The sequence below is a fragment of the Pristiophorus japonicus genome, chromosome 8, assembly GCF_044704955.1.
Source record: "Pristiophorus japonicus isolate sPriJap1 chromosome 8, sPriJap1.hap1, whole genome shotgun sequence".
NCBI lineage: Eukaryota > Metazoa > Chordata > Chondrichthyes > Pristiophoridae > Pristiophorus > Pristiophorus japonicus.
Window position 1 is genome coordinate 5,841,329 of NC_091984.1, and position 20,174 is coordinate 5,861,502.

Sequence of the window (20,174 nt, forward strand, 5' to 3'; positions counted from 1 at the left end):
ATTAATCTCTTGTGTGGGACCTTGTCGAAAGCCTTCTGAAAGTCCAAATATACCACATCAACTGGTTCTCCTTTGTCCACTTTACTGGAAACATCCTCAAAAAATTCCAGAAGATTTGTCAAGCATGATTTCCCTTTCACAAATCCATGCTGACTTGGACCTATCATGTCACCATTTTCCAGATGCACTGCTATGACATCCTTAATAATTGATTCCATCATTTTACCCACTACTGAGGTCAGGCTGACCAGTCTATAATTCCCTGTTTTCTCTCTCCCTCCTTTTTTAAAAAGTGGGGTTACATTGGCTACCCTCCACTCCATAGGAACTGATCCAGAGTCAATGGAATGTTGGAAAATGACTGTCAATGCATCCGCTATTTCCAAGGCCACCTCCTTAAGTACTCTAGGATGCAGTCCATCAGGCCCTGGGGATTTATCGGCCTTCAATCCCATCAATTTCCCCAACACAATTTCCCGACTAATAAAGATTTCCCTCAGTTCCTCTTCCTTACTAGACCCTCTGACCCCTTTTATATCCGGAAGGTTGTTTGTATCCTCCTTAGTGAATACCGAACCAAAGTACTTGTTCAATTGATCCGCCATTTCTTTGTTCCCCGTTATGACTTCCCCTGATTCTGACTGCAGGGGACCTACGTTTGTCTTCACCAACCTTTTTCTCTTTACATACCTATAGAAACTTTTGCAATCCGCCTTAATGTTCCCTGCAAGCTTCTTCTCGTACTCCATTTTCCCTGTCCTAATCAAACCCTTTGTCCTCCTCTGCTGAGTTCTAAATTTCTCCCAGTCCCCAGGTTCGCTGCTATTTCTGGCCAATTTGTATGCCACTTCCTTGGCTTTAATACTATCCCTGATTTCCCTAGATAGCCACGGTTGAGCCACCTTCCCCTTTTTATTTTTATGCCAGACAGGAATGTACAATTGTTGTACTTCATCCATGCGGTCTCTAAATGTCTGCCATTGCCCATCCACAGTCAACCCCCTAAGTATCATTCGCCAATCTATCCTAGCCAATTCACGCCTCATACCTTCAAAGTTACCCTTCTTTAAGTTCTGGACCATGGTCTCTGAAATTACTGTTTCATTCTCCATCCTAATGCAGAATTCCACCATATTATGGTCACTCTTCCCCAAGGGGCCTCGCACAATGAGATTGCTAATTAATCCTCTCTCATTACACAACACCCAGTCTAAGATGGCCTCCCCCCTAGTTGGTTCCTCAACATATTGGTCTAGAAAACCATCCCTTATGCACTCCAGGAAATCCTCCTCCACCGTATTGCTTCCAGTTTGGCTAGCCCAATCTATGTGCATATTAAAGTCACCCATTATAATTGCTACACCTTTATTGCATGCACCCCTAATTTCCTGTTTGATGCCCTCCCCAACATCCCTATTACTGTTTGGAGGTCTGTACACAACTCCTACTAACGTTTTTTGCCCTTTGGTGTTCTGCAGCTCTACCCATATAGATTCCACATCATCCAAGCTAATGTCTTTCCTAACTATTGCATTAATCTCCTCTTTAACCAGCAATGCTACCCCACCTCCTTTTCCTTTTATTCTATCCTTCCTGAATGTTGAATACCCCTGAATGTTGAGTTCCCAGCCCTGATCATCCTGGAGCCACGTCTCCGTAATCCCAATCACATCATATTTGTTAACATCTATTTGCACAATTAATTCATCCACCTTATTGCGGATACTCCTTGCATTAAGACACAAAGCCTTCAGGCTTGTTTTATTAACACCCTTTGTCCTTTTAGAATTTTGCTGTACAGTGGCCCTTTTTGTTCTTTGCCTTGGGTTTCTCTGCCCTACACTTTTCCTCATCTCCTTTCTGTCTTTTGCTTTTGGCTCCTTTTTGTTTCCCTCTGTCTCCCTGCATTGGTTCCCATCCCCCTGCCATATTAGTTTAAATCCTCCCCAACAGCACTAGCAAACCTTCTCCTTGACCCACTGTGGACCTTCTCCTTGACCCACTGTGGGCCATGGGGAGATGGACCTTCTCCCTGACCCACTGGTCCATGGGGAGATGGACCTTCTCACTGACCCACTGTGGGCCGTGGGGAGATGGACCTTCTCCCTCAGCTATGGGCCATGTGGAGATGGACCTTCTCCCTGACCCACATAATTGATGACTGATTTCTGGGATGAGGGGATTGTCCGATGAGGAAAGATTGAGGAGACTAGGCCTATTCCATAGGATTTAGAAGAATGAGAGCTGATCTCATTCAAACAAGCTAAATTCGTACATGGCTTTACAGAACAGATGCAGGAAATATGTTTCCCCTGGCTGCAGAATAGAAACATAGAAAATAGGTGCAGGAGTAGGCCATTTGGCCCTTCGAGCCTGCACCACCATTCAATAAGATCATGGCTGATCATTCCCTCAGTACCCCTTTCCCGCTTTCTCTCCACACCCCTTGATCCCCTTAGTCGTAAGGGCCATATCTAACTCCCTCTTGAATATATCCAATGAACTGCATCAACAACTCTCTGCGGCAGGGAATTCCACATGTTAACAACTCTCTGAGTGAAGAAGTTTCTCCTCATCTCAGTCCTAAATGGTCTACCCCTTATCCTAAGACTATGTCCCCTGGTTCTGAACTTCCCCAACATCGGGAACATTTTTCAAGATTTAGAACCAGGTGTCACAGTCTCAGAATAAGGGGTCAGCCATTTAGGACTGAGATGAGGAGAAATGTCTTCACTCAAAGGGTTGTGAATATTTGAAATTCTGTACTCCAGAGAGCTGTGGAGGCTCAGTCATTGAGTTTATTAAAGACAGAGATCGATAGATTTTTGGAGACTAAGGGAATTGAGGGATATGAGGATAGTGTTGAGGTAGATGATCAGCTATGATCTTATTGAATGCCGGAGCAGGCTCGAGGGACCGAATTGCCTACTCCAGCTCCTATTTCTTCGGTAAACAAGCCAACACTCAAAATAGTGGAGTTTATGATAAAAGTCAGTGATCCGTCACGATAATGAGCAGGATGTTCTTGTGTTGTTGGGGTTTGTCAATGAGTTGGTGTAAAAGTCTCGGGGTTTGGAGCTGATTTATTGTCTCTTTAACCCTCAGACAGTATCAAGTATCGGGGTGAATCTCTGACCCCTTTTATTATCTCGCTGCCTCTGTCCTGTCGCCATTCCTGGAGAACCTTTCAGCTCAGCACTGGCCCACTAAATAGAAACATAGAAACATAGAAAATAGGTGCAGGAGTAGGCCATTCAGCCCTTCTAGCCTGCAATGAGTTCATGGCTGAACATGCAACTTCAGTACCCCATTCCTGCTTTCTCGCCATACCCCTTGATCCCCTGAGTAGGAAGGACTTCATCTAACTCCCTTTTGAATATATTTAGTGAATGCTGCTCATTGTATTCTTGGCCCAATTATTCACCTCCTAACTGAGCAACTCTGCTCGACAATTAACCCCAACAATGGGCCTGATTACTGGGTAATGGGAAGTGATAGCAGCCTGCGGGGTGTACTTTATGAAGCCACTAATTTCTGTACTCAATAATACACTGATTCACATCATTAACCAGGGACTGAACCATGCTGATAGCGAGGGCTTTAGCTCGTGATAACAGGCCCTTAGTCACACCACACAGAGTTAATCCCCGATAGCAACACTTAAAGCCTGGAAATAAATGTCAAGGGCTGAGTGGATTTGTTGAAGTAACAATGATTCATAAGATACTCTGTTTACACTCCAGTGTCATAGGAGCAGTTTTCTGTAATATATGATCCTTATATTGAAATATCTTCCCTTCCCGTGTTGATGCAGCCACACACAGCAGGAGCCTGTTGTGTCTCTCTCTCCCTGGGCTGTATGGTGATGTTTCATTACTGCTTCAACAACAATAACTGGCATTTATATAGCACCTTTAACAAAGTAAATCCTCCCAAGGCGCTTCACAGGAGCGTAAATCAGACACAGCGAGCCACATAAGGAGATATTAGGACAGCTGATCAAAAGCTTGATCAAAGAGATAAGTTTTAGGGAGCATCTTAAAAGAGGAAAGAGAAGTGGAGAGTTTAGGGAGGGAATTCCAGAGCTTAGGACCTCGGGAGCTGAATGGTGCAGTGGTTAAAATTGGAGATGCGCAAGAGGCCAGAATCATCGAATCATCGAACGGTTACAGCACAGAAGGCCATTCGGCCCATCGAGCACTTCGGCTGGTCCCACTCCCACGCCCTTTCCCCGAAGCCCTGAAAACGTTTTCCGTTCAGGTATTTGTCCAATTCCCTTTTGAAAGCTGTGATTGAGTCTGCCTCCACCACCCGTTCAGGCCGTGCAATCCAGAACCTAAACACTCGCTGTGTAAATAAGTTTTTTCTTATGTTGCCTTTGGTTCTTATCCCATAACTGAAATTCCTCATCACTGCAATCATTCTCGTGAATCTGTTCTGCACCCTCTCCAAGGCCTTCACATCCTTCCTAAAGTGCAGTGCCCAGAATAGGACACAATACTCCAGTTGAGGTCGAACCAGTGTTTTATACAGGTTCATCATAATTTCTATACTTTTGTACTCTATGCCTCTATTTATGAAAACCAGGATCCCATAAGCTTTTTTAACCGCTTTCTCAACCTGCTCTGCCACCTTCAACGATTTGTGCACATATACCCCCAGGTCTTTCTGTTCATGTACCCCCTTTATGATTGTACCCTTTAGTTTCTATCGCCTCTCCTCGTTCTTTCTACCAAAATGTATCACTCTGCACTTTTCTGTGTTAAATTTCATCAGCCACGTGTCCACCCATTCCACCAGCCTGTCTATGTCCTCTTGAAGTCGATAATTGTTAATTATGTACCGAGGACACGGCAATTCAGGAGCACTTAACATCTGCACCGTTCCATTATTCATTCTTACTTTACATAGCTTTAGCATTCTGTTACTAATGGTCACTCGATTCCTTCCACATAGAGAATTAAAAATAACCTATTCCAATATACGGCTTTAGTCAAAGCCTTTAGTCGATGCTGTGCCACTTGTTGATTCATTAATCTCGATGATCTCTGTACATTGCCGCGTTGTCCATCTTTATCACACGCATTAGTTTTATTGATTGCTGCAACAGCCATTTGCTGGAGATTGAGGTCTAACAAGCGAGCTGTCTGATCATTGGGAAAAGGATGTTGGTCTGATTCTGTGTTGCCGATGTCAGATAGAGTCGCAGTGTGTCCGATCCACAGGATGCACTGCAGCAACTCACCAAGGCTTCTTCGGCAGCACTTCCCAAACCCGACACCTCCTCCACCTAGAAGGCCAAGGGCAGCAGGTGCCTGGGAACACCATCACCTCCAAGATCCCCGCCGAGTCACAAACTGTCCCGACTTAGAATCATAGAATGATATAGCACAGAAAGAGGCCATGAGGTCCATCGTGCCTGTGCTGGCTCTGTGAAAGAGCTATCCGATTAGTCCCACAGCCCTGTAAATCTTTCCCCTCCCAGTATTTCTCCAATTCCCTATTGAATCTGCTGCCACCACCCTTTCAGGCAGTGCGTTCCAGATCACAACATGTGGAGCTGCTGCTGTGTCCATCGCTGCTTCACCGCGGAAGGTGGATGACCTGAAGTGACCCCGAGGGAGCCCTGCCTCCTCCGACTGCTCCCTCACAAACCAGCCTGAGGTGAAGCATCATTAGGCCCCGAGGCTGGGCGAGGGTCTGACACACAGAGCCCAGGGTTATGGCCTGAGCACAAATAAGGGATTGTTTTACCCACAGACGATAAAAAGACAAATTCCCCTCAATCATTGCGCCCACAAAACTCCCGTCCTTTCTCTCTCTCTAACTCAAACACAGAGCTGAAGTGAGGCTCATTGTCCCATCTCTAGAGGTCACAGGTCGGAGATTCTCACACTGAACATGAACTTTGGGAAATCGAAACAAGGAAAAGGTCCAAAATGTCGACATGTCAGAAGTCTGTCCCAATATCAGCTCCCTTGTCTCTTTACAGCCCATTATATTTTGCTCAAACAGATTGACGAGGAAGATTCCAGAACTGAGAGGTTCTAACTCTGGGGAAAGGCTGAACAGTCTGGGGCTCGTTCCTGGTCCCAGAGATGGGGGGCTTCAGTTACAGGGAGAGACTGGAGAAGCTGGGATTGTTCCCCTCAGAGCAGAGAAGGTTCAGGGGAGATTTAATAGAGTTGTTCAAAATCATGGCGGGTAGTGATAGAGACAATAAGGAGAAACTGTGCCCAGTGGCAGGAGGGTCGGTAACCAGAGGGCACAGATTGAGGGTAATTGGGAAAACATTCCCAGTGACGGGGAATCTCTCCCAGTGACGGTGAATCTCTGCCAGTGATGGGGAATCTCTCCCAGTGACAGGAATCTCTCCAGGTGACAGGGATCTCTCCCAGTGATGGGATGGGAACCTGTGCAGTGACAGGGGGATGGGAACCTATGCAGCGAGATAGGGAGAAGTAATACGGAGTCAGAAATAGATGGTAAAAAGGTAAAAAGCAATAGTGGAAGGCCGAGTAAACAAAGGCAAGAAACTAAAAGGGCCACACTACATCATAATTCTAAAAGGACAAAGGGTGTTAAAAAAATAAGTCTGAAGGCTTTGTGTCTTAATGCAAGGAGTATCCGTAATAAGGTGGATGAATTAACTGTGCAAATAGATGTTAACGGATATGATGTGATTGGGATTACGGAGACGTGGCTCCAGGATGATCAGGGCTGGGAACTCAACATCCATAGGTATTCAACATTCAGGAAGGATAGAATAAAAGGAAAAGGAGGTGGGGTAGCATTGCTGGTTAAAGAGGAGATTAATGCAATAGTTAGGAAGGACATTAGCTTGGATGATGTGGAATCTATATGGGTCGAGCTGCAGAACACCAAAGGGCAAAAAACGTTAGTGGGATTTGTGTACAGACCTCCAAACAGTAGTAGTGATGTTGGGGAGCGCATCAAACAGGAAATTAGGGGTGCATGCAATAAAGGTGCAGCAGTTATCATGGGTGACTTTAATATGCATATAGATTGGGCTAACCAAACTGGAAGCAATACGGTGGAGGAGGATTTCCTGGAGTGCATAAGGGATGGTTTTCTAGACCAATATGTCAAGGAACCAACTAGGGGGGAGGCCATCTTAGACTGGGTGTTGTGTAATGAGAGAGGATTAATTTGCAATCTCGTTGTGCGAGGCCCCTTGGTGAAGAGTGACCATAATATGGTGGAATTCTACAATGGATGGAGAAATAAACAGTGAATTCAGAGACCATGGTCCAGAACTTAAAGAAGGCTAACTTTGAAGGTATGAGGCGTGAATTGGCTAGGATAGATTGGCGAATGATACTTAGGGGGTTGACTGTGGATGGGTAATGGCAGACATTTAGAGACCGCATGGATGAACTACAACAATTGTACATCCCTGTCTGGCGTAAAAATAAAAAAGGGAAGGTGGCTCAACCGTGGCTATCAAGGGAAATCAGGGATAGTATTAAAGCCAAGGAAGTGGCAGACAAATTGACCAGAAATAGCAGTGAACCTGGGGACTGGGAGAAATTTAGAACTCAGCAGAGGAGGACAAAGGGTTTGATTAGGGCAGGGAAAATAGAGTACGAGAGGAAGCTTGCAGGGAACATTAAGACGGACTGCAAAAGTTTCTATAGATATGTAAAGAGAAAAAGGTTAGTAAAGACAAACATAGGTCCCCTGCAGTCAGAATCAGGGGAAGTCATAACGGGAAACAAAGAAATGACAGACCAATTGAACAAGTACTTTGGTTCGGTATTCACTAAGGAGGACACAAACAACCTTCCGGATATAAAAGGGGTCAGAGGGTCTAGTAAGAAGGAGGAACTGAGGGAAATCCTTATTAGTCGGGAAATTGTGTTGGGGAAATTGATGGGATTGAAGGCCGATAAATCCCCAGGGCCCGATGGACTGCATCCCAGAGTATTAAGGAGGTGGTGGCCTTGGAAATAGCGGATGCATTGACAGTCATTTTCCAACATTCCATGGATTCTGGATCAGTTCCTATGGAGTGGAGGGTAGCCAATGTAACCCCACTTTTTAAAAAAGGAGGGAGAGAGAAAACAGGGAATTATAGACCGGTCAGCCTGACATCAGTAGTGGGTAAAATGATGGAATCAATTATTAAGGATGTCATAGCAGCGCATTTGGAAAGAGGTGACATGATAGGTCCAAGTCAGCATGGATTTGTGAAAGGAAAATCATGCTTGACAAATCTTCTGGAATTTTTTGAGGATGTTTCCAGTAGAGTGGACAAGGGAGAACCAGTTGATGTGGTATATTTGGACTTTCAGAAGGCTTTCGACAAGGTCTCACACAAGAGATTAATGTGCAAAGTTAAAGCACATGGGATTGGGGGTAGTGTGCTGACATGGATTGAGAACTGGTTGTCAGACAGGAAGCAAAGAGTAGGAGTAAATGGGTATTTTTCAGAATGGCAGGCAATGACTAGTCGGGTATCGCAAGGTTCTGTACTGGGGCCCCAGCTGTTTACATTGTACATTAATGATTTAGACGAGGGGTTAAATGTAGTATCTCTAAATTTGCGGATGACACTATGTTGGGTGGCAGTGTGAGCTGCGAGGAGGATGCTATGAGGCTGCAGAGTGACTTGGATAGGTTAGGTGAGTGGGCAAATGCATGGCCCATGAAGTATAATGTGGATAAATGTTAGGTTATTCACTTTGGTGGTAAAAACAGAGAGACAGACTATTATCTGAATGGTGACAGATTAGGAAAAGGGGAGGTGCAACAAGACCTGGGTGTCATGGTACATCAGTCATTGAAGGTTGGCATGCAGGTACAGTAGGCGGTTTAGAAAGCAAATGGCATGTTGGCCTTCATAGCGAGGGGATTTGAGTACAGGGGCAGGGAGGTGTTGCTACAGTTGTACAGGGCCTTGGTGAGGCCACACCTGGAGTATTGTGTACAGTTTTGGTCTCCTAACCTGAGGAAGGACATTCTTGCTATTGAGGGAGTGCAGCGAAGGTTCGCCAGACTGATTCCCGGGATGGCGGGACTGACATATCAAGAAAGACTGGATCAACTGGGCTTGTATTCACTGGAGTTCAGAAGAATGAGAGGGGATCTCATAGAAACGTTTAAAATTCTGACGGGTTTAGACAAGTTAGATGCAGGAAGAATGTTCCCACTGTTAGGGAAGTCCAGAACCAGTGGTCACAGTCTAAGGATAAGGGATAAGCCATTTAGGACCAAGATGAGGAGAAACTTCTTCACCCAGAGAGTGGTGAAGCTGTGGAATTCTCTACCACAGAAAGTTGTTGAGGCCAATTCACTAAATATATTCAAAAAGGAGTTAGATGAGGTCCTAACTACTAGGGGGATCAAGGGGTATGGCGAGAAAGCAGGAATGGGGTACTGAAGTTGCATGTTCAGCCATGAACTCATTGAATGGTGGTGCAGGCTCGAAGGGCCGAATGGCCTACTCCTGCATCTATTTTCTATGTTTCTATCTCTCCCAGTGAAGGGAATCTCTCCCAGTTAAGGGGAATCTCTCCCAGTAATGGGAATCTCTCCGATTGATGTGAATCTCTTCCCAGTGACGGAGCATCTCTCCCAGTGACGGGGAATCTCTCCCAGGGAGGATGAGGTGAGATTCTTGCAGTTGTTTCCAAACCTTTGCAGTTTAATAATTGATGTCTCTAAATATTTCTGTGGCGTGAAGCTATTTTTAGTTTGACAGCTAACATCGTTCTTCGACACTCCAGCAATATAATTACCCAGCTGTCTAACTGTCTGCACACAGTGCAGTGCGCTGGAGCGTGTACAGCTTTATTATCATCCCTGAGAAACGTAGAATGCGTGGATATTCCTGGATTCCAAGACAATGTCGAGCGCACTTTACTCTGTATCTAACCCGTGCTGTACCTGCCCTGGGAGTGTATGATGGGACTGTGTATAGGGAGCTTTACTCTGTATCTAATCCATGTTGTTTCTGTCTCGGTTTCCAGGACAACCCGTACATGTGCAACAATGAGTGTGATGCTCACACGCCCGAGCTCGCACACCCGCCCGAGCTGATGCTGGATGCCGAGGGGCGGATTCCCAACACCTTTTGGCAAAGCGTCTCTTGGAGGAGTTTCCCCGAGCCCCTCCTGATCAACATCACTCTGTCCTGGGGCAAGACCATCGAGCTGACCGAGGACATGGTCATCACCTTCGAGTCGGGCCGGCCGGAGCAGATGGTCCTGGAGAAGTCTCTGGACCACGGCCGGACGTGGCAGCCCTACCAGTTCTACGCGGCTGACTGCCTCACCTCCTTCGGGATGGAGCCGAGAAGGGCCCGGGATCTGAGCCCGGCTTCAGTGCTGGACATCATCTGCACAGAGGAGTACTCCAGGGGCTACGTGTGGAAGGTGGACAAGATGGTGCGCTTGGAGATCCAGGAGCGTTTCGCCCTGTTCGGGGGGCCCCGTCTCAACGATATGGCCTCACTGTACGGCCAGCTGGACACCACCAAGGACCTGAGGGACTTCTTCACCCTGACCGACCTGCGGGTCAGGCTGCTCCGGCCGGCCACTGGGGCCACCAGTGTTGACAAGCACAACCTCTCCAAATACTTCTACGCCATCTCCAACCTGGACATTCGCGGCCGGTGAGAGCTCCTCGCCCCTTCTGATCAGAGTCGCTGATCCCACACTTCACACGCAGGGGGAGCTGTGTCAGGCCAACATCTGGGTGGCACTCACCGGGCAACATCTGGGTGGCACTCACCGGGCAACATCTGGGGGGCACTCACCGGGCAACATCTGGGGGAACTTACCGGCCAACATCTGGGGGCACTCACTGGGCCAACATCTGGGGGCACTCACTGGGCCAACATCTGGGGGCACTCACGGGGCCAACATCTGGGGGCATTCACCGGGCCAACATCTGGGGTGCACTATCAGGGATAACAGCTGGCATATCAATCTTAATTAACATAAGGAGGGCAGTTATCAGGGCCAACATCTAATTACGAGGAGAGATCACACAAACAAGGATTGTATTCCCTAGAATTTAGAAGGTTATTTGATCGAAGGTTTCAATTTATTAAAGGGAACTGAAAGGGTAGATAGAGAGAAACCATTTCCACGAATTCCACTGGTTGGTTATTCTAGGACTCGGGGGGGGGGGGGGTGGTGGGGGGAAATCTGAAAATTAGAGTCACTCCTTTCAGGAGTGATGTTGGGAAACAGTTTTACACAAAGTGTGGTAGAAGTTTGGAATTCTCTACTGCAAACGGCAGTTGATGCTAGATCAATTGTTAATTTTAAATCTGAGATTTATAGATTTTAGATAACCAGAGGTATTAAGGGATATGGGGCAAAGGCGGGTATATGGAGTTAAGTCACAGATCAGCCATGATCACATTGAATGGCGGAGCAGACTCGAGGGGCTGAATGGCCTCCTCCTGTTCCTATGTGAGCGCTGGGTAACTGGGAGGTTTTACAGCGATAGATGGGGATCCCTGCCCCGGCCCACTCGGCATGGTCAGCTGCCCCTATGTCGGGTGTTTGAGCTTCCCTGAATGGCTGTGTAACAGTGTGCACAGACCAGCACTGTGCCAGCTCCCCCTGCCCCTGGTGATGGGCTTGGTAGCGAGCTTTCACAGTCCTGCTAGCTGGCTGGCGATGAGTCAGCGAGTTCCTGCTCCGTGTTCAGCCAATCGAGCAGCACGGAGCGAGCAGAATCTGTCCCTTTACTCTCAACACTGCCGAGCTCCAGTCTCATCAGGATTCAGAGAGTCCGAGAATCAGACCGCACAGGAGGAAGCCATTCAGCCCATCGGGCCTGTGCTGGCTCTGTGAAAGAGCTCTCCAATTAGTCCCACTCCCCGCTCTTTCCCCAAAGCCTTGTTAATCTTTCCCTTTCGGGTATTTATCCAATTCCCTTTTGAAAGATACTATTGAATCTTCTTCCACCGCCCTTTCAGGCAGCACATTCCAGATCACAACAACTCGCTGCAGAAATAAACTCTTCTCATCTCTCCCTCTGGTCCTTTTAACAATTACTTTCAATCTGTGCCCTCTGGTTCCCGACCCTCCTGCCACGGGAAACAGTGTCCCCCTATTTACTCTATCAAAGCCCTTCCTGGTTTGATGAATGATTGTGACTGAACGCTCCCTTCGTGTTCAATCTATATTCAGTCTGGCTCAGTGAGTTCCCATTGGCCCATCACACAATCTCCTGGGCTCCGAGCCATTCCCTCATTATTCTACATTCAGCTTCTGGGAGGCTCGCTCCAGCTTTTAGTCCCGGAGAATCTTCAGACACTAATTGGAGACCAGGAGCAGTAAAATGTTTACACTGCCGTTAATGTGACTCCAAGGAACTGCCTGGGTTTCTGCTTCGCTCAGCAGAGCCCAGAACTGCCAATTTGCTGAATGTTCAACGTTCAGTGTGCGGATTGTGAAGCTTCACCTTCGCAGTGAGTTAAACAGCGGCTCGATGCTGTTAGCACAGAGTCACCGACACCAGCGTTCTCACGTTTCATGGCAGAGAGACCGTCACAGCACGTTGGGCCTTTCCAAATCGCTGAAAAACAACTGCCATTTACAAAGCGCCTTTAACGTAGTGAAATGTCCCAAGGAGCTTCACAGGAGCATAAATCAGACACAATTAACACCGAGCCACAGAAGGAGATATTAGGACTGGAGACCAAAAGTTTGGTCAAGGATGTTGGTTTAAGGAGCGTCTTAGAGGAGGGAGACGCGGAGAGGTTTCGGGAGGGAAACATTGCTGTTTGTGGGAGCTTGCTGTGTGCACATTGGCTGCTGAGTTTCCAACATTACAACAGAGACTACACTCCAAAAGTGCTTCATTGGCTGTGAAACGCTTTGGGACGTCCTGAGGAGGTGGAATGCTCTGTAGAAATACCAGTTCATTCTGTTTTAGAATGAAGGGCCAGAGAAAGATGAAATGTGAGAGATTGAGGAGGGGGCAGGAGAAAGGTTTTCACACAGAGCGTGGTGAGGCTGTGGGATTCACTCCCAGGGTCAGAGGGTGAGGAGCTGGCGATTGGGGGAGGGGAGGAGCTGGGACAGAGTTCCCGCTGTGTGGGGTGGGGGTAAACACCACCCTTTCATCTTTTGGAATGTGGGATTGTCCGGAGTAAAGTAGATCAGCGAATCTATCCACTGATCCCAAATCTCACACTGTGCTTCCTCTTTATATCCTGAATCACTGAGATCCACTTCTCTGTCAGTTTCCCTGTCCCGTTTCCTGGGGATTTGTGTGGAAAAGGAGAGTAATTTGTTGTGTAAGCCACTCATTCTCTCACTGAATGTTGCTCCTTCACCTGATCTGAACCTGTAGCTCACGGTGAACTAACACTGGAACCACGACAGGGATTTCAATCTTCAAATGAATGAATGAATGAGAATTTATAAACAGCCAGCAAAAGAGGTGGCCCGTATTGGTTCAGTGTTTAGTGTAAGAGAGTTAATATTGAATGATTCCTCAATCATCAATGACGAGTCATTTACACCTGGAATCCCGGCTGCTCCTTGCCCAGCGGGGATCGAATGGTTTCACTTTAAACCTTGGAAGAGATTCCCAGGTTTAACCCTTTCTGAGCAAACGCTGGGGACAATCTGGCCGCTTTGGTGTTTGGGTGAAAATGGGGAAAGTGGGGACTGAGCCAGGAGTAGAAGGAAGGTGGAGATTATCAGTCTTTCAGTCTTCATCTTCAGTCTGTGCTCTGAGTGTCTCCTCCTCATTTGTCTTGGGCTCAAATTCTGCCTGATTTACACTGCTGTGAAGCACCTTGGGACGTTTTACTGTGTCAAAGGTGCCCTCTAAAGGCAAGTTGTTGTAGTTGTCATTTGTTGTTGTTGCTGACCAACATTGGCTCCTGGTCCGCAAACGCGGATTTTAAAATTCTCGTCCTTATCTTCAAATCTCTCCATGGCCTCCCCCTCCCTATCTCTGTAACTTTCTCCAGCCCTACACCACTCCAAGATCGCCGCACTCATCCAATTCTGGCCTCTTGCACGTCCCTGATTTCCATCGCCCCACCTTTGGCGGCCGTGCCTTCAGCTGCCTGAGTCCCAAACTCCAGAATTCCCTCCCTAAACCTCTCCGCCTCTCTCTCCTCCTTTAAGACATGCCTCAAAACCTACCTTGTTGACCAAGCTTTTGGTCACCTGCCCTAATAACTCCTTATGTGTCCGGGTGTCACTTTTTGTCTGATTTATGTTCCTGTGAAGCACCTTGGGACATTTTACTATGTTAAAGGTGCTATATAAATGCAGGTTGTTGTTATAATTGGTTGTTTTTGTTGTTAAGAATGTACTTCCATTTCTATAGCACCTTTCACGCCCTCAGGACGTCACAAGGTACTTTACAGCCAATGATCTATTTTGCTGGGAGATGCTGAGGGTTTTGAGAGGCGCTACATAAATGCAAACCCTTTCTTTGAGGGGCCTGGAACGCTAGAGCTGATCAGAAACTCTCTCCTAACTTGTTCTTGTTGCTGCCCAGAATCTGATCATCAATCAGCGGAAACACACCCAGAAACTGTCCTGCCGCCTGGTTTGAAATGCAATAATTGGGAGAAAAATGTTGGTGTTTGCAGAGCGAAGCTGGGAAAGGGAGAGCGGACTCCCGGAGCGGGCAGTCCCCAGTCTAACCCAGCTGCTCAGCTTATTTGAAACCAGCTTGCCCTTGTTTTTTGCCAGGTGTAAGTGCAATCTTCACGCCAACAACTGTATCTGGGAGAAGGGGAAGCTGAGTTGCGAGTGCGAGCACAACACGACGGGGCCGGACTGCGGGAGATGCAAGAAAGGCTTTCAAGGCCGAGTGTGGAGAGCGGGCTCGTACCTCCCAATCCCCAAAGGGACGGCCAATGTCTGTGAGTAACCAGAGCTGCTCCGGCCCGGCCCAGTGCCGGCGCTAGATTCCCTTCACATTTCATTCTCAACCCAACTCCCGACAACACATCGACTCCAAAATACAGCCCCATGGGTGTCTGTGACTGTGTTAATGTGGGAACAGGGGCTCACAGTTGGAGATTGGACAGAGCCAGGGACAGAAATAAAGTGTGTGCCACAGCTCCACACTGAGTGGGAGTGAAGGAGAGGGAGTGAGAGAGGGAGGGAGGGAGAGAGTGGGAGAGAGGTGGGGGAGAGGGAAAAAGAGAGCTAACAAAGGAAATGAAAAAGAAAGTGGGAGACAAAAACAGAAATAAAGAAAGTGAGAAAGAGTGTAAGAGAAGAGAGAAAGAAATTAAGAATGAGAGAATGGAAGAGATATAGAGAAGGAAAGAAAGAACAAAGAATTATGCAATTAGTCCCACTTCCTGCTCTTTCCACACAGCCTTTTGAAAGTTACTATTGAATCTGCTCCCACCGCCCTTTCAGGCAGTGCATTCCAGATCACAACAACTCGCTGCGTAAATAAACTCTCCTCACCTCCCCTCTGGTCCTTTTGCCAATCACCTTCAATCTGTGACCTCTGGTGGGGGGGAGAGAAGAGAGGGAAAAAGAGAGCTAACAAAGGAAATGAAAAAGAAAGTGGGAGACAAAAAGAGAAATAAGGAAAGTGAGAAAGAGTGCCACTGGAAACAGGTTCTCATTATTTACTCTATCGAAACCCTTCCTGATTTTGAAGCCCTCTATCAATGTAATGTCGGGGTCAGTGAGCGAGGGGGAATCACTGGCATTATGTAGAGGGTGAGGTTAGAATAGCCGCAGGGGTTCAATTTGATGGAAGCTCACTCTGGACACACCTACAGATACAGAGCCAGTACTGAGGTGTAGACTGATGTGAGAATGGAATGTTAATGGCTGGATGAACATCTGGGGAACAGCTGGGGAGGGTGAGAGGAGAATAAGCCTCTGTGTAATCAATATCTGAAGCAGATCAGGAAGTGAAGGTTGTGAGGGACATCTGTGGCCATTGCTGTGTGTGGAATATCCCGAGATCAATATCCAGATAGTGACATGACTGGGCAGTGGGAGAGGGGTCTCTGTGATGACGTCCTTATGTATTAACCCTGCTTACTTACACACCATAGTTGGAGTGCACCCACGCATTAACCTCACGCTCACCTTATGGGAGCACTTCAGCAACTCTACCTGGTCTCACATAGGGCTGGTGTGAGCGCTCAGAGAATGCAGCACACAATCCCCAATGTGTTCTTTGTTCGTGAGTTTGAGTGACATCGATCTCATGAACACTCCATGTAACGGGTTGTAGTAGTGTGTTTATCGATAAATATTGTTAATCAGACGTCTCTCTAACTCTCATTGTTTCCGTTTCCTTCTCCAGGCCTCCCTGACACCGTCACGAGTGGCCGTAAGTAGTTCTGCGCTCTCTGACCTGTGACCTGCTGACCAAGACCCCTTTTCTGTATCGGGGACAAACCGCTCCCCTCAAACCTCCCTCATCGCCCACTGACCGAGGGACAAGTGTAGGTGTGAACAGGGAGTGAGTGTGAATGGGGGCTGAGTGTGAATGGGGGCTGAGTGTGTTCGGGGGCTGAGTGTGAACAGGTGTGGGTGTGAGCAGGGCTGGGATCAGGAGGCTGTGTGTCCATGTATCTATGGAGTAAAGTATAATCTCCTCGAGCGGGACAGCAGATATGAAGCAGGGAAGATGTAATATATACGACGCACATCTTAGCTGAGAGGAAAATGCTTCTTAACTCTGTCTCAGTGAGAACGTTCAGTGCGAAGTGGAGGGAAGATTTGTAGAAAGCCGATTGGTTGCTGAGGCCGAGATCAATGGGGACCTGTTGTAATCCCATTATTCCAGATACAGGAATGGGAGCTGGTTAAGTGTCTCGGCATCAATCTGTTCCCCTTTGTTCCTGGATTTTGCATTAACTTGTTCCCGTTTATTTAATCCTTCGCATGCTGTCCGTGTCATTCCAGACCATCCGCCACCTTGAACTCCCAAACCAACACCCAGAGTGACCAAAACTCCCCATACTGACTGGGAGTGACTATAACTACCCATACTGACTGGGAGTGACCATAACTCTCCATACTGACTGGGGCTGACCATAACTCCCCATACTGACCAGGAGCGACCATAACTCCCCACACTGACCAGGAGTGACCATAACTCCCCACACTGACCAGGAGTGACCATAACTCCTCACACTGACCGGGAGTGACCATAACTTCCCATACTGACCGGGAGTAACCATAACTCCCCAAAGTGACTGTGATTGGGGGTCTGGGGCACCCTGGGCTTCTATGAAACGTTACACTTTGACCCCAATCCTACCCCTTTCCTGCCCAGGTACAGCCAGAACCTACAGGAAGAAACAGACACTCAAAACCTTTCCCACCGACACAAACTGAACTGAAGATAAACAAGTTCTAATGCCTGGCGATGAATTTTCATGTTGCACTGAATTATTGAGCGTCTTGTTGCTGGATTCAGTCATGCTGAATAATAACAGGGCGGTTCAGTCACATCCTGCATTACACAGTTTGCCTTTCACACCCTCAACCTACTCGAATGTACCAAAATTCCACAATAACCTGTCACCATCCTCACCCCATTAAACCCTCGCTCCGCGGACCAGATTCCCGCTAATTAGCGACCGATCCACTTTGAGCGATGGCCTGGTCAGTGAGCAGAACCAGAGAAGCGATTGATTGAGCTGACATTGGCTCCTGGTCCAGCAACGTCTCCAATTTATAATTCCCATCCTCGCGTTAAAATCCCTTTGTGGTCTCAGCCCTCCCTATATCTGCAATCCCCTCCCAACCTGAACCCCTCCCTATCTCTGTAACCCCCTCCCACCCTACACCCTTCCCTGGTGCTGTAATCCCATCCCACTCTACACCCCTCACTATCTCTGTAACCACCTCCCCCTACAACCCTACAACCCTCGCTATCTCTGTAACCTACACCCCTCCCTATCTCTGTAACCTCCTCCCGCCCTACACCCCTCCCTATCCCTGTATCTCCTCAAGCCCTACAATCCACCCTAACTTTGTAATTTCCTCCTGCCCTACACCCTCCAAGATCTCTGTGTTCCTCCGATTCTGGCCCTTGAGCATCTCTCACTCCCATCGCTGCAGCATTGCCGGCCGTGCCTTCAGCTGTCAAGCCCTAAGCTCTGGAATTCCCTCCCTAAATCCTCTCTACCTCTCTTTCCTTCTTTAAGACACTCCTTAGAACCTACCTAATTGACCAAGCTTTTGGTCACCTGTCCCATTATCTCCTCCTGTGTTTCGGTGTCAGTTTCTGTCTGAATGGTGGTGAGGCGGAGATGGAAATGTCTGTTTGCTTGACTCTCGGCCCATCTTGCAGTCCCGGACGGTCTCCTCTCGATGTGTATGTGCACATTACAGATGTTCGGTTCAACCCGCGCGTTGTTCTCCAGCTGGGATCAATAATTGCTGATTTCCCCCGACACATGCAGCTCACCCAAAGCTCGATCACATACGGCCATGAATCTCATCACCAGAGGTCGTGAACCCAGAGCAAGGTAGGAGCTCTCAAACAAAGCGACTGGCTCAGCATAGGAAGAGAAAGCAAGGATTGCATTTATATAATGGTCCCTCAGTACTGCCGCTCTGACAGTGCAGCACCCCCTCAGTACTGCCCCTCCGACAGTGCAGCACTCCCTCAGTACTGCCCCACCGACAGTGCAGCACCCCCTCAGTACTGCCCCTCTGAAAGTGCAGCGCTCCCTCATTACTGTATCTCTGATAATGCAGCACTCCCTCAGTATTGCACTGTGAGTGCCGGTCTGGATTATGGGCTCGAGTCTGTGGACTGGGATTTGAACCCACGACCTTCTGGCTCCGAGGCGAGACTGCTGCCCACTGAGCCACAATTGAAAGACCCCTAACTTGGCAGTACAGTATAAACCCTGGCACAGGACTCTACAAACCCAGGATTGGGACCATCCATTGCCGTTTGCCTGATTGAATGCAAACCGCAACTAGCTTGGAGTCTGCTGTTCTCCCCTCACTGCTAAACGCCTCAGTGTGCCCTCCCTCCCTCCCATTCCAACCATTTTCTCCCAACCTCTCATTGTTGCAGCATGTGACCCTCTCGCAATCTGTGTCCCGTCTGTATCCCGACTACATCCCGTCTACACTCTCTGTCTTTCCCTTGCCAGCCTGCGAATGCTTCGGCCACTCGAACCGGTGCAGTTACCTCGAGCTGCTCACCACCGCTATTTGCGTGAGCTGTCAGCACAACACTCGAGGCCGGCACTGCCAGTTATGCCGGTTGGGCTACCACCGAAACCCTTCAGCACAGCTGGACCACCACAACGTTTGTCTAGGTCAGTTCCTGGTACAATCTCTGCTCTCACCTCCTTCCTTCCCCCTTCTGCTTTCAGTCCAAGACAAGATAAACAAACAAAGAAAATTCCTTCAATAGGGCTGAGCAAAGGGGTGTCAGAAATCAGCTCCCCTTTCCCCAGCGACTAGGCCCCGACCCAACCTTTCCCCAGTGTAGACCCTGACCCAACCTTTCCCCAGTGACTAGACCCTGACCCAACCTTTCCCCAGTGACTGGGCCCCGACCCAACCTTTCCCCAGTGACTGGGCCCTGACCCAACCTTTCCCCAGTGACTAGACCCTGACCCAACCTTTCCCCAGTGACTGGGCCCCGACCCAACCTTTCCCCAGTGACTAGACCCTGACCCAACCTTTCCCCAGTGACTAGATCCCGACCCAATCTTTCCTTAGCGATGAGGCATGGTCCAACCTTTCCCCAGCGATGAGGCCTAGTCCAGGCTTCCCCCAGCGATGAGGCCTGGTCCAGCATTTCACTAGCGATGAGGCCTGGCCCTTTCTTTGTTGAGGTAAATCGAAGAGCTGTGTTTTGACGATTTAATCATTGCCTCCCTGTTTCCAGTGTTTTTCAGGAATGTGTATGTTGTTTGTACTCTCGGTAAACGACCATCCTGCATCGTAGCAGCGTCGCTCGCCTCTGCTCAATGTTGCCCCTCCGCCCCCCCCCCCCCCCCACTGTCCACCAACAATCCTCTCTCTCCATTTCCTCATCTCCTCCCATTCTGCACACACACAATTACACAGAATGTACAGCACAGAAACGGGCCATTCAGACCAACAGGTCCATGTGGTGTTTATGCTCCATTCGAGCCTCCTCCCACCCCTCTTCATCTCACCCGATCACTATATCCTTCTGTTCCTTTCTCCCTCATGTGTTTA

General features: G+C 48.2%; 1 protein-coding gene across 1 annotated transcript in view; it reads left to right on the forward strand.

Moving 5' to 3' along the window:
- The window catches only part of LOC139268004 (netrin-G1-like), a 36,964-nt gene that overhangs the window by 13,428 nt on the left and 3,362 nt on the right, over nt 1–20,174 (forward strand). The window contains exons 2-5 of the mRNA XM_070885969.1: nt 9,993–10,636; nt 14,703–14,879; nt 15,882–15,901; nt 19,112–19,279. Coding sequence (XP_070742070.1) covers nt 9,993–10,636; nt 14,703–14,879; nt 15,882–15,901; nt 19,112–19,279 — 1,009 coding nt within the window. The remainder of the gene's footprint in view (nt 1–9,992; nt 10,637–14,702; nt 14,880–15,881; nt 15,902–19,111; nt 19,280–20,174) is intronic.